The sequence below is a fragment of the Python bivittatus genome, unplaced genomic scaffold, assembly GCF_059951505.1.
Source record: "Python bivittatus isolate LINGU-HERP-01145 unplaced genomic scaffold, Pbiv_v1 ctg000070_np1212, whole genome shotgun sequence".
In the NCBI taxonomy this organism is placed as follows: domain Eukaryota; kingdom Metazoa; phylum Chordata; class Lepidosauria; order Squamata; family Pythonidae; genus Python; species Python bivittatus.
The window spans coordinates 1,149,428-1,167,456 of record NW_028277034.1 but is presented as its reverse complement, the minus strand read 5'-3'; the positions used below and the strand labels follow the sequence as shown (position 1 = coordinate 1,167,456).

The following is an 18,029-nucleotide window of genomic DNA, read 5'->3' as shown; positions in this document are numbered from 1 at the left end:
ATTCTAGTGTGATTATGTTGAGACACTTTTTTTGTTTACATCTTCTATAATATCATAAACCAACATCATGATTCCACTTCTTTTATTGCATCAAGCTAAAAAGCTTCAATCTTTAGCCCTTTGGGAAGCTAGAACCTATGTCCTCATGTGATCCTGTTAGTTCATTGTTCTGTTCCTTATTCAAATCAATTGTATTCTTAGGAGGCAATTAATGTGTTCCACTGTTAAATGTAGGCATATCAGGAGATAGACAGACAGACATTATTTTAGTTTCATAGAATTTCAAATAATGAAGTTGCTAATGTTCCCTTGCTGTATCACTCAGAGCTGATGTTTCAATGGGCTTGTCCCTATAGGCTAATAATGCTAAGTACTGCAAAACACACAGCTTCTACTAGACTGGGTCTTTATGGCAATGTTAATTTTACTTAAAAGTTCCAACAGAGCCAGTTCTTAACAGAGATTTTAAAAATCCCTTTAAATTTTAAGATTTTTTCCTCTTTCTGAAATAACTTCTTTTTATGCCTGAAAGCGTATGAATAACATTAGTAGCATAATAATTGCAGTTTTACTTTCATATTCAAACAAAATAAAACAGTTCAAATCAACGATTCAAAATAAGGATTTCTCTGCAACAATTTCAAGGATGAACTAAAAGTACCAATTTTCAGTGATAATAGTGCCATAACAGCCAATAGTGCTTCTGGATTAAAACTGATGCTGAGCAAATTCCTTAACAACTGATATGCGCAGGAATGTTTTTGCCATTTAGAATATGTTTACAGGATCCACAACAAGTAAATTATACTCATTTAAAGTGACTGCAATGACAGTAAAGATAAATGCTTATGTAAGAATTACTGATAGCTTGGATGGAGTGGTATCATATCCCATGTATGATAAGAGCAGAGGGCAAATGTTTAGAATTGTCTATGCAGTCAGAACAAAAAGATTTCATGTCTTAAAATGTTGCTACTGTGGCTGTTCTGGGACAGAAGAGGGCATTTTAGGACGTGGTCTAAACAGTCAGTGAATAGTTGAGTTGGCAAACAATTCCCAAAGACGACTGCCAGCTGGAATGGCTTCAGAAGATCTCTAGAGGGTCAGCTGCACACTCATAGCACCAACGTCTTGCTTTTACAAGCATTAATGAAGTAAAACAGAAAACACAGCAAACAAAATGTTCTTCTTACAGCAGGGACTTGTGAGGAGAGCTGGCCCCACTCCCACCTATTGGAGCCAAAGCTTATGATCTAGTTTCTCAAGTATGCAACAGATTTCTAAGAAGTACAGAAATGCATTGTCTTCTGCATCCTATAGTCCCACATAGGTCTATTATTCACATGGCCACCTAGAGGTTAAGCTCAAACATTACACTAAAAAGCCCTCCTGACCACATACTGTGATGGAATCCAAGGCTCAACTTTATAGGTGGATAGTGAACATTTCACAAGTTAATTTTAACTTATTGCATGCAGAGAAAAGACAACAAAAGTATTAAATAATATAGCCATGCGGGAATCCTGTTCTTCAACACACAGATCAAAAATGCTATGCTAAGCTGTATATCAAGAAAGCTGAAACCAGAATTAAGTGGGCAAATTTGGGCATTTGTCAAATTTTATATATTTTACTTGCTTGTACAAAGTACAGTAAACAAAGCTGTGCATCCAAGTTCTGACCACTGGAAGTGGTTTCAGCCACCATTCTACTTTCTGAGCTTTTAAGAGACAGTGCCTACCTATTTGCAAAGTCCAAAGAATTAGACATTTACTTCTCAAAACAGCCAAATCTGTTAGAATGCAGAAAGTGAGTCCTGTGCCCACTTAACATATAATTCAGAGTCTCACAAGTTGTCTATGACTCTCTTCTACAAGAGGAAACCAAAAGATATGGTACAAGTAGAACTTCCTGTTATGAGGCATGAAAGATGTGACTTAAACTGCCATCCTATTCACCTGAGAGTGAATCCCATCCAACTAAATGGGATTTATTTATAGGGTGAAGAGACATAGAGCTGTCATTGATCAAGAGTGACACAGATTCCAGTCAATCAGTCCATTGTAAGACAATACAGTGCTGTACTATAGTTATATCTCAGTTTAATCCCTGAGTATTGTTACTGAGTATTGCTGTTTTCTTTTTTGGTGAGCTATTAGCATCTCACCCTTCTAGCTAGCTTGCTTGAAGTACTTGGGTGTGCTCATGTGAAAGCTGTGATTCAAGTTATAACTGTGTCCTTCTTTGTAGGATACAAACCTGTGCAAAAGTAGTAATTCGGAAGACCTCACACAAATATTCTAATCCTTCCCCAAGCATGTACTTTTACATCATAATTAATACATCACTAGTGGCAGCAAAGTTTAGTATTATTTTGACATTAGTTTATTTAACTGTTTTTTCACCCATTTCACACTTTTCTGTTTTCTTGATACACTTACTTGGAACTAATGATATAACCTTAAAGGTAGTCCTCGACTTACAACCACAATTGAGACTGGTAATCCTGGCACTCCCCATTGCCATTGCTAAGTGAATTTCACCAGTCATTAGCTGAGGACCCACCCCAATCCAAGACATTCTGGGCTTGGTTCCTCTGAGCCTCAGCAAGGTAAAGACTGCCTCCAACTCCCTCCACCTGCCTATCTCCCCCCCACAACTCTGCCCTTTTGGCCGTACTGCACCCTCCTTGTGGGTCAGCAAGCAGCCTCAAAACCACACAGTTCTGGGGCTGTTTGCCACACTGTGGCTCAGGGGCTTCTTGGTCCTCCTTTGCTCACTTGCATGCACCAGCCCCTTTCTTCCCCCCTTTGCTCACTCACAAGCACCAGGCCCCTCCTTTCATCTTCACTCACTCAAGGACTCCCCAGGGGTGCTTCTGGCATGCGCTCTGCAGCTCACATTGGAAGCTGCTAGCCGTTGGTGAGGCTTTCTCCTTCCTCCTGCAAAGCCCCAGAGCCACAGCATAGTGTGAAGGGGCGTGGTGCGTGCGAGTGAGCAAAGGGGGGGAAGAAGGGTGTGGTGCATGCATGTGAGCGAAGGGGGAAGGAGGATGCTGGTGCATGTGAGCGAGGGTGGTGTGTGTGTGTGCAAGAAAGCGAAGGGGAAGAAGGGCACTGGTGTGTGTGAGCAAAGGAGGGAAGGAAGGTACAGTGCATGTGAGCAAAGAAAGGCTTGGGGGGTAGCAGAGACTTCCCCAAGTGACTTGCGACCTCCCCTGCCGACTTCCCCATTGACTTTGCTTATGGGAAACAGCACGGAAGGTTGCAAATGGTGATCACGCAATCGCGGGGTGCTTGGCAACTGGTCATAAGTGTGAACGGGTTGCCAAGCACCCAGATCACAATCATGTGACCATGTGGGCACTGCAATGGCCATAACTTTGGGGACCAGTCATAAGTCCATTGTTTCAGCACCATTATAACTTCGAACAGTCACTGAACAAATGGTTGGTCGCTGAACAAATGGTCATAACTCAAGGACTACCTGTATATTACAGTTACTTGGGAATAAGTCCTATGGAGCTCAGGAAAATTTCCTTCTGAGTAAATGATATTGCATTGTAAACTTTAGAGACATATATGCAATTGTTCTGTGGTGCCTCACTGGCCTTATTTAAATCTACACATGAAAAAGTAACCATAAATCTACCACAATCTCTATTCTCCTTAATATAGGAAAGGATCATTTAACTCTAAGAGATATGAACAGCTAATCTGAAGCGACTCATTTTTCATATTTTCTTGTGAAACATGGATTGCCATTCTCAAGTTATTCAATCAAAAAGAAGATAATTTATTTTTAAAATACACTAACCTTAAACTGAAATGTATTTCCTCAGGAACTTCAGTAGGGTTAGTGGTGGCTTTTTCATTGTCAGTGTAATTCTCTGGGTCACCTAGAAATCCAAATTTTCCTATTTCAAGTTCCAAAGTTCAGATGAGCATGAGAAATCTGGGCAAAACCCAGCCTGCAGTAAATACATTTCCCCCCCAATCATCACTGTACATCTGCTCATTATTCAGATTACTGCCTGGCTTTGAGGAGTATGTTCTAGAATTTACAAGGCAGCATTTGTTGGTCAATATAATTAAATCAGGACTTAACCTGCAACAAAAGACAGCAGTATAGTTCAAGAGAAGTGCCTTCTCTATTGCAATACTTGGGGACAACACTGGAAAAAGCCTTCCCCTTGGGGACCTTCCCCTTGGGATCCATTTGACCCCCCCACACTTTGGCTGTGTTTAAAAAAGCCCAGAAAACCTGGCTCTCCCCCCACCCCACCTTGGGCTAGATGGGTGGCAGGTCCTGGGTGCTGTATTGTTTTTAAAATGAAAGTCCTCTTCTTCTCGATGCCTATTATTTTGTACTTGTAACTTTTTTAGTAATGATTTCATTCTTGTATGCTGCCAAGTTGTCATGGAGTTGGGTGGCCTTATAAATAAATAAAAGAAGAAATAAGACAGGACTGTGCTCAATAACCTCAAATGCTGAATTTTTCCACTCATCCCGGTCCTCTTCCCAGCCTTTAGAAAGCTTATCAGAAGTGTCCATAACTGCAGAGGAGCAAAAACCTAGATGCTTCAATCTCCTTACATGTGGAACCTTTATCAAAAAGGAGGGTTCAAGGGAGGGACTATAAAGAAGGGCCAAGCTTGTCTATCTGCTCTATTCTATGTCTGTAATTCTTTTTAGATATTATTTCTTTGCAGTAACAGTGACCTTTTCTGAGGGATCTTGGCCCCAGAGATTCTAAGATGGGAAGTTTTCTGCTTTGGGTAAGAAGCAACAGAGTAAGCTGTGAGAGATGAATTTGTATAGAGCAGAGAGAGATTCTCTTTTAAATTCACATTTGGTGCCAACATGAATTTGAGATGAATCAGGGGGCATAAAAGAGAACATCAGATTTCAGGAAGGCAATCTTGACACTGATTTGACATTTCACTTTTCAATCCATTGTGAAAATGAAGTAACAGTAGGGGAAGTTTATGAGCCCCCTCGTGCCTTAAGATGGTGTTGATAAATTCTACATCAATCAAAAGGAAGAGGAAGCCCATCTGTGATCTAGTCCCAGAATAAAAAGGTTGATCTGATATCTAAAACACAATTGGTTGGAAGCTGGTTATTGTATTCTGTTCTAGAGAATGTCAGGATATGATGGTGGTGGTGGGTCTATTAATGGCTCTGTAGTTGAGGACACGTCTATCCAGGTTTGGATTATACCATTTGTACTCTCTGCAGAAGCAGAGAACCAACAGGATTTATGCTTGGGATTGTGGGATCTGAGTGGTTCCATTTAGGGGCTATTCTGTAGTAAGAATGGCAGGATGGTACGTTCAGATAACTGTTGGGACTTTTTTAGTGATTTTTATCAGGATGCCCATTCTGCGAAGAGAAAACACCTATACAGTTTTTTAGACCTGTCCCATGAAAAGTGAACTGGATTAGTAAGCTTCATCAGTGATGGGACAGAAAAATTAGAGCAATGATAGTCCCCACTATAACTGAAGAGGATAATTCATTTCCTAATCTTCTGTACTACAAAACATTTGCTCTAATTGTTTGCCATGTCCCTAGTCCTGGCTATGTATTTTCTAATGATAATATGAATATCCATGCAGGTTGTCATAGTGGGAGATAGGGATGGCCTCGAACAGTTCCTAGAAACAGTCAGGGAAGGAACTTGAGACAAAACAATTAAAGTATCCATTCAAACTTACCTTATCAATCCACAGTACATTAAACAGCTGCACCACTGGTCATAATCTGTGTTGCCAGTATCTTAAGCACCAGGATAACAAATAGAGAAACGGATAACATATTTTTACAGTTCCTACAAAAGTATCTTTTACTTTTACTCCTGAACCAGCATTCATAAGAGTTTATTGTTAAGACTGATAAGTAGGGTGATCAGATTTAAAAAAAAAAAAAAAGTGAAAAGAGAATCTTTAATGGTTGCATACAAAAAGCTAGGTGGAGCTTCAATCATACTCTCATGGCCATCTTGACTTTGTTGACCACATCTTGTAGACACCCCTGGAAAGCTGTAGTTTGCCAACTACTGAACACAAAAGAGATGTAGAGCATAAATACAATCAGCCTATATTATTTTGGTCTTATAATTAATTATAATACTGGTTGATACAGTCACAAAAAAAATGGTCATACCTTCACATTGACATTTACAATTAATCGTAAATAATCTCCAGAACCCAGCACTGACATGATGAATGCTAGGAACACAACCTGTTTAGAACTCATCTTCAATAGTTCAGAAATTGCTTGGAGCTTTCCACCCAAGTCATCTCTGAAAAACAAAATATATTTTTGAAAGCTTTGTTTCTACTTAAATTGTGAGAAATGCTAGAGGAATTCACATATATCTTGGCTAATATCATCTGGAATCAATCAATGAATATTTTTTAACGGATCGTACTGGTGGACAATTTTTTACCCATAAATAAATAAATAAATATTGCAGCATTCACATGAGGTAGGATCTCTTAATGACCAATTGTTGGATCTCACGCTATCTAACTTAAATGTTGTATTTTAAACATCAGCAACCATTGCTATCTTCAAGAATTTGCTTAAACCTCTCTTAGGATAAGTTTGTCATATCACACTAAATCAGAAACATTTGAAAGGAGCTCCAGATCCATTTGCTCCCACATCAGCTGTATTCATGAGCCAACCCAATTTATTTTTAGCTTGCTGCAAGGCATTTGCAGAAACTCCTCCCTTATAGTGCCTCCCATCCCCTGAGCTTCAAGCCTTTGAAGGGGAAAGGTGTCTTGATGCTTTTTCAACTCCTTCTCCCCATAGAAACCACTGAGATTTTTCTGCATACAACTAGAACAGTGCACAAAGCCTGGTCATGGATGAGCAAGGCAAAAATGCAAGCAATTTATTTATCTACTGCATGGAGTGGGAGTGTGGGAATGTTTATTATTGCTGGAAAGCCAGCATCTTGGGTAGAGCACTGCTTTTTGATTCTAGTTCTCAGTATAGAAGTCCGCAGGCTTGAAAATGATTATGGATCTTCATAAAGAATCAAAGAGCACATTTCTACTGCACTGTCTGTTTGCTTTTTCTAACAAGGCAGCATGTTTTGTATACATACTCTTCATTTCCAAAATGAGCAATCACAAAATTCACCAGTTTCCCTATGAAGTTCACAGTCATGAAAATGGCTGATGCTATCTCCCCTTCAGAAGGAAGAAGATGGTAACTGGATTTCACTATTTGGTACCTTGACAAAACCATCATTCTGCAACATAACATAATAAAACTCCTGGATAGTGTTAGTTCTAAAATGTAACATTAACTAAATTTAGCACTGGGTGTTTAATGATTTAAGGCAGTATTACTGGCCCAGCAATGGAAAGACAACATAGTCTGTATTACAGGTAGTTCTCACTTAATGACCATTTGTTTAGTGACCATTCAAAGTTACAACAGGCTGAACAAAAGGACTTACAACTGGTCCTCGCACTTACAACCGTTACAGCACCCCCATGCTCATGTGGTCATGATCTGGATGCTTGGCAACCAGCTCGCACTTATGACGATTGCAGCATCCTGGGGTCACACAATCGCCATTTGTGACCTTCCCAGCTGGCTTCCAGCAAGCAAAATCAGTGGGGTACTATGTGACTCACTTAACGACCATGTGATATGCTTAACGGCCGCAGTCATTCACTTAATGGTAGCTGCAAAACAGGTTGTAAAATCGTGTGCGACTTGCTTAACAACCAGCCCACTTAACAATGAATTTTCTGGTCCCTATTGTGGTCATTAAGCGAGGATTACCTGTACACTTAACAAGGGGGAGAAGTAAATGCAGAATTAAAAGGAAAAAAAAAAGGGGTAGGTGGGAAAACCCTGGACATATTATTACAAATCTGTATTTCATGGCAACATGGGGAAAACACATACAGGTAGTCCTCACTTAATGGCAGCAACTGGGATCAGCAACTCTGTCACTAAGCAACACAGTTGTTAAGTGAAACATGACCTGACTGCACTGGACTTAAGTGAATCACCTGCAGTCATTAAGCACGACATCATGTGACCACAACTTGCAACTTACTGCCAGCTTCTCCACTGATTTTGCTTGCTGGAAGTTGCTGGCTGTAAAGCTTGCAAATGGCAATCACATGACTGCAGGATGCTGCGACGTTATGATTGCAAGCCATTGCCAAGCATCCAAATTGCAATGATGTGACCATGGGGACATTATGACGGCCACAACTTCGAGGACCAGCTATAAAATTACTTTTTCAATGCTGTCATGAATTTGAACGGTCACCAAAGTCTACCTGTAAAACCAGTTGCTTCCACTTTAATTAAAAATGATAGAGAAAGTTGTGGAGCTGATTTATTTAAATATTGAGTCATATTTCTAACTAATAGCCCTAAAGGCAAAATATAAAAACAATATCGTAACAAAATTATGTTTTTCACATTACCCTGATCCTGCCTTAATACCAGACTGATCCACACAATAGGCTATGCATAGTTGTGACCTTCATCCTTTAGTTTATTATATTGATATCTTTAAGAGTTGAGTACTTAATAGTATAACAATCTGGATGACAGCAAAGAGATACTTTTACACTTCTCTTTTCTGCAATCTAGTGGTCATCATCTGGTTGCCCTAATTTTAACCAATTATTTACAGTGTGTTCTATTTAGCACATAAGATCTAGGGATTGTGTTAGGATTTTGGCCACAACTGTAATTTATCAAGCCTAGAATTTGTCTGAAGGGAAAGATTAGGCAGGCAGACTTCTCAAATCAAGACATACCATAAATGGAAAAGGAATGCTTTTGACTGTATTGGGAAGTTTTAGAAATAAGCTGAAAACCTATACTCTCTGTACTGAGCTTTTTATTCTTGTTACATAATCTGGAGTCATAAATTTAAAAAAAAAAATTTCAAAGTGTGTCAACAGCTTAGCATATTGATTTTTTCAAAGTTTCAGTAGGAGTGTTCACAGGGTGCAGTTAAAAAGTCATGACGGCAGCCGTGATGGTGCAACTGGAGCTCTGCCCGTTTTTATGTGCTTTACAACTGCCATCTTGACTTTCCTGACCACTCCCTGAGGACATCCCTGAATTTCAGAAAGCCAGTTTGAACACAATGAAGGGTTGCAAGCTTGGATTGAAAGCTGTATGGCCTTTTCAAGTTTCAAGAAATGCTTTCAGATCAAAGTTTGCTTAACAATACATTTCACAAAGAGTAAAGATCTTTACATTATTGAAACCAGTGCTTCAAATAAGCAGTTTCAAGGGAAGTCTTTTTACAGCAAGGTTTATTTGTTAGTCAGCAACATACCAAGTATTCTTCTGTTGGAATAATATTACACTAAGAGCAGGTAAAAACACCTTGGTGGATCTTGAAATAGCTAAGCAGCATTGGGCTTGGCTATGAGACCACCAAAAAGCTGTAGACTAGATTGAAAAGTCAGAGCATTTTAAAAAAATCCCAGAGGCAACATTGACAAACCACTTCCATTTGTTGACCCCTTGCAAAATAAAACAAATATGGGCATATCCATGTAGACACTAGATTTTGAAGAAGCGGAATATGAAGAGTATTGACGCTTTTGAACGTTGGTATTGGAGAAGACTCCTGAGAATACTGTGGACAGCCAAGAAAACAAACAATGGAGCACTGAACAATCAACCCAGAGTTCTCACATGAGGCACAAATGACCAGGCTCAACTTCGGACGCATTATACAAAGACCTAGCTCTCTGGAGAAGGCACCTAATGCTGGGAAAAGTGGAAGGAAAGAAAGGAAGAGGACAACCAGCAGCAGGGTGGATGGACTCAGTTACAGTAGCAATGGGGGTGCCATTGAAAGAGTTGAAAGACCAGGTTAGGGACAGATCATCATGGAGAAAATCTATCTATGTGGTCACTAGGAGTCAAGAGTGACTTGATGACACATCATCAATCAATCAATCGCAGGGTATAGTCCTTAGCAGATGATTTCCTTACACCTGGGGAAACATTTTCTCTTGCTCATACATATGTTACAGGCTGTGCATGCTTTGAAAATGACTTGGAACAGGTTCTTTAGAACACAAGTGCAAACTCAGCACCTCTTTGAGGCAGCCACATCTTTGTTCAGGTTATTGTGCAAGCCTGAAGTTGCATTAAAGACATGGCCACTTTAATGAACTGACTCCTTAAAGCAGCCATTTTTTTTTCAGGCTCCTGCAGAAGTCTCAAAGACTGAGGTGCTGTACTCATGCTCCTACACATTCCAAAGAACCTTTTTGCAGCATGTATTGCCTTTGCACATATATTTGTGCTAAGGTTTATGTGGAGCTTAGAGAAAGAATATGGTGTAACGTGTACATTGCCAAACAAAGCAAAGCAAAATGGCAGCACAGATCTGCATTACATTTTCATGTGAAAATGCAAGTCTTATACAACACCACTCACCACAGCAGTGAAGAATGAGATAATACTGTTAGTCAAGCACTAAGTCTTCATGGGGAATCACAAATCTCCTTTACTTCACTTCTCATGCTTTTTATTTTTACGCTGAAATTAGAGTGGGCCATCTTTCATACAGATGATTCTTTCAAATAAGGGGTCAATCTTTTTGTAAAACAGCATCCATTCACCATAGGGCTGTGTTTGTGGGTGAGCTAGAAAAAAGGAAGTATTAGAAGAACATCTGGCAATTTGAAAAAGACACACACAGAGAGTTGACTTTGGAATGGCAGCACTTTCTTTTGGAGTAGCAGATGTATCATTCACATAAATACGAGCTCTCTTCCCCAGATGATGCTATCCCTAAATACTTTGTACCATCCACACTTTTAGTTTTCCCAGCTTGCATTTCTGGGAACTGTGCTTCTTTGGAAGAGAAAACAGGTGGGAAAAAATTGTGCTGATGGGCAAGGGATTTGCCTTTTTATTTGCATTCCATGGCAGCAATTTTCTGATAATGCTTAGGGTCAAAATTCACAACATCTCAGTTAAATCACAAAGTAGGACAGCCTGATATAAAACCTTAATACAATGCAACAATCCCACTGCAATTCATTCAGTGTCCATGTCCTTTATTTACCTTTTTAATAAAATAGGACTACTCACCCCCAAGAATGATCTTGTTTACTTGGGCCAAAATCTGTATAAAAGCCAAGTTTTTGTCCCAACCACATGGCTGGATCACATTTTCCAATGCACAACCTTGAGGCATCACTCTCCACAATTGTAATAAAATCTGCACCTAGGAAACAAACGTGTTTTGAAACAGCATACCAGTAATCCTTCAGCCATGAATCTGCAGGCAAAAATTATGATATGAGCAGAGCAGAAAACTGGGATTTCAGTTAATTACACTATCCTCCCATCAAAACAAAAACATTAAAGGCCTTCATTCTTCCATTTATGCATTGGCTCACAGACATTATGCATTGGCATGGTTGATATATAATATTAATATGGTTTGTTTCTTCTTAGCATAGTACTATGAATCGAGTCTCTGTAGTTCGTTCAACAAAAAATGTTGTTAAATAAATCTTGAGTTAGCAGTTTGTGTGAACTGTACCATTGAGTGAAAGTTTTTAGATGCAAAAGACAAACATTCTAGGTTGGGTCCAGATTGGAACAAACCTATTGACCTTGATTCCATTTAGTTGTCATTCCAGTAGGTTTTTTTATTCAATGTTTAATAATATTTTATACTATCTTTCAAGCTTCCGCCAAGCAATTCTGTCTGGTTAAAATTTGATAACAACTAACAAAAACCGTAAAAGAATAGTATGTAACATTTAAAATAATAAGATGAAAACAGGTATCTGTTCATTTATATATTATTCTTGTTATTTAAAGCAATATCTGGATTAATACTCTGAATATTAGTTTAGGCTAAGGATATTGAAATAATAAAACATGTTAATATTTTTATGTAATCATTTCAGATGGATGGCTGACTCTTCTGAGACTATTACCAATCTATCTTAAAAATGAGTATTACACAGTAAGCTAATAATATATATAGTTAACATGATGGCAGTACGTTAGGGGGCTCTCATACAGTACCCTAACTGAGTTTGCAATCAGTTGCAGTGTGATAATTTAAATAATACAGTTTAAGGCTAAAGAACTGATCTTTTTAGCTCACAGCCTTCACCATTATGTTACAGCAGCTGTCACTCCAACTTGCTTCAACAGCATCTTCAGTCTTCAATCAAAAGTGAAATGTCTGTTCTATCATTCTAATAGCATATGAAATGCTTAGCAACAGAGGACATGTTTTGCATGTAGAAAATCTCCAAGGATCAAATACTGTAATGTGAAACATCTCTGCCTGTTACTTCATCAAAGCTGATTACCCTTTCCAATGATATGTTACTTAAACTCTCTTTTGACCATGCTGGCTGTGATTTCTGGAAGCTGCAGTCTCAGTCTCCAGAACTGGATCACCAAGCTGAGGAAGGATAACACACTGAATGGATGGATGACCATGGATAAACAATTTCACCTAGCTTAATTCTGCTTACATGACAAGATGTAATTATTGATGATTTTTGTTTGAGCTGAGAGTAGCTCCAAGCTCAGTGCCAATCGTTGGACAATGACTTCAATTACCATTATGGCTCTTAGGCCTTAGCAAAGAAAGTATCTTTCACTGTACTGCAAGTGGAAGAACCTACTATGAATACCAAGAGACCCACAATATGGAGACATATATTCGTTGAAAGTACCTGCTTGATTCAACAAAATGGCAGATCGTTCTAAGTTAAATCATCTTTCATTATCATAACCAAATCTCAATGGCCAAATAAAAGCAGAGAAATCTTTCTTTGGTGGCTGAAGATAATTGAAAAGAAAAAAAAATCCTGCTGGATTTTGTCATAGCATTTCACTCATCTATCTTTCCCTCTAGGTAGCTAAAAACAAAGATACTGACGGCATAACAGAGATTGGCAGAATTAGAAAATGTATATTAATCCCAAAAAGGAAGGAAAATTGTGACTCAAAATAAAATAATTATCCCAATTCTAATCTCCAGGTAGAACTGAATCTAAACACGTAACCACATTACCTTAATTCACGTTGTATTAATTATCAGAATTCACACCTGGGTATAACAGTAAATCTCAGTTTGCAAACACTTAACCCCTTATTTATGTATGGGGTTGAGTATGACTTGGCTGAAGACTCAGATACAACTGAGATCAATTAGAAACTCTACAATGACCTTTACTTGTGAAATTATTAATAACGTCAAGTACAATACTGAGATACTTTATAGATAATAAGTAGGAAAAATATACAGCATAAATCTGCCTAAACATTTCACCTATGTACTGGTCACCTTACTAATTAATGATCTGTAAATGAATCTGAACTCTTCCATTTGCAAGGACCAAACAGGGAGTTTTACACATTATTATGGACATGATATTGTATAATTAATTCATATATTATATGAATAGTATTGTATTATATTAATGGTTGGTGATTTGATGATGCTCTCTCTATGTTTTAACTATATATATATATATATATATATATATATATATATATATATATATAGTTATATATATATATATATAGTTTATATATATATATAGAGAGAGAGAGAGTGTGTGTGTGTGTGTGTGTGTGTGTAGTGAGATGGGAAGTGTACACATTTGATAAATAAATAAATGTTGAATAGTACTGTGTATAATTCTGTTCACTCCTTTCAAATTATTATTTATATGGCAATGACTGCATGCCTCAACAGATGGCAGCATCTAACCAATCTTAGCTGAACTGGAACAAAACTGGTTAGTGCTTGGATAGTCAACCACCTGGGAATTCTAGGGTTGATAGTTAACCTGGGATATCAAAAAACATGCAAAAGAAAACAATGGCTTACAATTTCTTCAACAGTGCCAAGATTATTGTATGAATTAGTCAGTAGGAGTCAAACTCTACTTAAAGGCATCTTTTCTTTACCTTAATGAATGCATTAATACAATGTATTAGTAATATGGTTAAAAAAATAGAATTACTTACTCCATGGCCCAGTTTTTTCACATAGGCTTTATATCGCAGTCCTAATCCCAATAAACCTATATTTACAAACAGCCATAAAATTAGAAAGAGACGATATTAAAAATGCATCTGGCATAATATTAAAGGAAAATGAAGTCTTTAAATATTAATCTGTGCTTTAGTTTATAAACATGCAGATCCAAATTAACATTGCAAAATTTCATCACAAAATGAACAAGCGCAATATGTAGAGGCAGAATTACATTCACTCAAGTACAGTATTTTAATTTGATAATGTTTGACAATACAGTATTGTGATACACAATTCCAATTCTTCAAGTTACCCATTGTTGGTTTTCTTATAAAACAATGTTTCTCAAACTTGGCAACTTTAAGATGTGTGACTTCAACTCCCAGAATTCCCCAGCCAGCCAGTTTGAAAAACACTGTTATAAAGGCTTACTGGAATTTCGTAATATTTTTAATTATTGACATGTATCCTAGTTGAGTATAAACTTCACTGCTCCCTTATTAAAAATCTCTAGAGTTCTGGCATTCCAAAATTTTGCTAATTAACAGACACCAAAACCAGCTGTGAACTGGTTTTTTAAATTTTATTACAAAAATAGAAAAAATACATAACAGTGCTTTAACATAAAAGTGAAACAGTACAATAAAAAAGTTAATATATCACTATAATAGTACACAGTTTCAGTTCTATATATGGTTATCTAATACAAATATATCTGTACTTGAATAACATTTGTAACAGAGTTATATGACTAACCTGTTTTTTTTTTAACCCAGTGTATTCTGTATAAATGAGTCCCATATTTCATTATACTTGTCCATACAAAGTCTACGTCTATAGGCAATCCGCTTGTAAGTAGCAAGTGCAATCAGGTCCTCAATCCATTGACTAAATGGGGCCATACATTTATCTTTCCAATGTTGCAATATCAGCCTTAGTAAGGGCATGGAGAATCCATTTACATTGCCCAGTTGTCAAGTTCCATATACTAGGTATATTGTTCAAAAGACTATTATCCTCTGAAAATTTTAGCTTTTGTTGCATAATCATATTTATATAGTCCAATACTTTCTCCCAAAACTTGATAAGTATAGGACATTGTAAAAACATACATTTTAAAGAAGCATTGTCCTTATTACATCTCCAACAAAATGTTGTTTTTCACAGTCCTTTTCTATAGAGACATAGTGGACTCCAATGAATTCTAAATATTATTTTTTGCTGTATAAGTTGTAATTTAAGGTCCATTGACACTCTTGGTATAGAAGTTAAAACACTCTCGCATTGTCTAGGCAATATAGAAACCTCTGATTCTTTATTTCACTCATCTCTTAGCATCTGCATATCAAATTGATTTATTGATAACAAATATCTATAAAAGCTAATCGTTTTTCTAGTTCTAAAGGATTTAACAAGTTGTTCTAATATCTCAGGTGTCTCAGAAGCTGAGAATCCTGCTGGTTCAAACAATGTTATTAACAAATGTTGTGATTGTAAAGATTGCCATTGGGATACCTCTGATAGATGATATTTATCTCTTAACACACCATATGTTACAAATTCATCATCATCATCTATCAGTTGGTCCAAAGTCAATATCCCCGCTTCCATCCAATTTTTCCATATCCTCATCTTTTCCCAATTTTTAAAGTTGGGTTTCCCCATAAAGTCACTTTGGCATGGGAAAAAGGGTCAAATCTTTTTTTATTAGACATTACATTCCATAGCTTTCTAATTGACGTAATTGTTTCCAGAGATATTAGAGTTTTAGTGTATTTCGATCCTAATAGTGTCCATCCAACCAAAGGTGTTATATGAGTGTATTCCAAAGTTGCCCAAATCAGAAAATTAACACTTGTTGGCTTCCAGTATTTAATACTTGACAATAGGTAAGCATGATGATATAGCTCCAGATCTGGAAGACCAAGTGCTCCCTCATTAATGGATAATTGCATTTTCTGTAAAGATATTCTCAGAATTGAAGAACCCCATATAAATTTTCTGAACAAAGAATTTTCTGAGAATATTTTACCAGCTGTGAACTCTGTGTCTATCTTTGTTTTACACTATAATATGAAGGGCATTGTTTTGATACACAATTTTACACTCTCATAATATGTGGGCATGCATGTGATAGTGCACTCTATCTTATTTACAAAGGATTAACTTGCTTTGTAAAGAGCACAGTATTTCTTTCCCCCACCTTATCCTTTTGTTGAATGCCTGATTGCCTTCTAAGAGACCACAGCAGTCCCCCACCCCATTTCCTTAGAAGCAATTAGCCATATGCCTGAAGCCATAAATTAGATCGGTACCAGGCAAAGAAGTTGCAACGAGAGAGGCCCTAAATTCCAAAGAAGTTAGGTATTTAAACTTAGATTCACCTCTTTAGGCCCACCTTTACTTTTCCCTGGGTCATCCCAAAATTCCCTTGTATGGATATAAGGGGATATACTATCTGAAATATCTGAATATGCCTATAAAATCTTTGTTGCTTGCTTTGCAAGGTGTGGTTCTGGGCAACACTCCTTGAGCCATCCAGAAGGTTTCCTTGGCCAATAAAACCTCTGTTTATTAAAAGCCTCATCTCAAGTCTTCTTATTTGGCTTTACTGAAACTTGGGAAATAAAAGGTGCCATACATTTTTGGCGAGCCAGCCAGGAGTCCCGAAGGCAGGGATTCCTTGGGGAGGCTGCTTTTAGCCCCTCTCTAAATTGCCTTCACTACAACGGATGGAGGAAATCGACAGGGACCTTTAACAACGTCAAGTGCGCGCCTGGAAAGTTTTCCAGTGACCTTGTGCTGGGCACCGTCGACAGACTCCGCTCCAGCTGAACCTGAACGCTCAAAATTGAGGCTTTTTCTTTTATATTTGTTGTATAAAGTGGATTTGGGGAAACTGGAAAAGGGTGAGTATGCTTTTATTAGGTGGGGAGAGCTGCCTTGAGAGTGTGTGAGTGAGACATGGGAAATTCCACTAGGGGCTTGCCTACGAAGTGAGTGCAGTATGTGTGCTTGTTGGAATATATTGTCCTAGAGGAGGATTCTAGGTTAGGAGGACTCACCGTTACATGGAGAAGGATTTCACATTAGGGAGGGTACACTGGCCAGACCCCGAGCTGATGAAAGGAAAAATCGGGCCGAGAAATCCCTAGAAATCCCGAGCTGAACCCCTGCGTCGAGGGAAAGACGGACAGGGAGGGAAAATAAAGAGCCCGAGAAATTCTCCAGGTGAAGTTCACAGAAACCCCGAGTTGAAGGAAAGACCCGAGAAATCCTTTAGTTAACAGAAGGCTTAGAAAAAGGAAAAAAAAAAAAAAAAAAGGAAAAAGAAGAAAATCCACTAGGTGGCACTATGGGAAATTACAACAGCCATCTGAGTGAAACAGCAACGAAGGAATCCATAGCAAAAAGAAGTTTTACCCCATTGCAATGCGTTATCAGGCACTGGGAAATTTTAAAACCCAGAGTAGCAATGGAGATGAATTTTAAAAAGAATAAACTAAAAACTCTCTGTGAATTCATTTGGCCACATTATCATATTGGTCCAAATGTAGGATCTTGGCCACCAGAGGGTACTGTTGATGGAGAGTTTATAAATATTTTTGCCAGTTTTTTGGCTTCAAGCGGTAGGCTTGAGGAAGAGGTTTATGCCAAATTTTTCTTTAACCTCTATTTTCGCCCAGACATTCAAGATCTATGTGGGCTGAAAACCAATCCTGCAAAACTTTTTTCCCTGCGGCCAAGAGCTGAGCAGGACACAGAAACAAAGCTAAAGCACAAAACAGAAGAGGAGGAGGAATCCCCCCCCCATTGTACTCTAACGGCTCCTCCTCCGCCCCCTGCATCAGCTCCTCAGGCAACTCCATCGCTAGCCCCCACGGGCTCTGCTGTTGCAGCAACCCCCGCAGCTGGGACTGCTCCCCCACTGCCTTTAACCTCTGCAGCTGCTTTTCAGCCAGCTTCTCAAGAATCTTTAGTG

At 38.2% G+C, this 18,029-nt stretch overlaps 1 protein-coding gene across 1 annotated transcript; it reads right to left on the bottom strand.

Annotated features, from left to right (window-relative positions):
* Positions 1–2,171: 2,171 nt before the first annotated feature.
* On the bottom strand, positions 2,172–14,112 carry CWH43 (cell wall biogenesis 43 C-terminal homolog; the record flags this gene model as incomplete). Its single annotated transcript, XM_007445518.2, is given in 9 exon segments — positions 2,172–2,259; positions 3,817–3,933; positions 3,935–3,970; positions 5,721–5,784; positions 6,171–6,307; positions 7,124–7,270; positions 11,119–11,254; positions 12,735–12,840; positions 14,038–14,112. Coding segments are annotated over 9 exon segments (906 nt in total), but the record flags the coding sequence as incomplete, so codon positions are not given.
* Between the last annotated feature and the right edge of the window lie 3,917 nt (positions 14,113–18,029).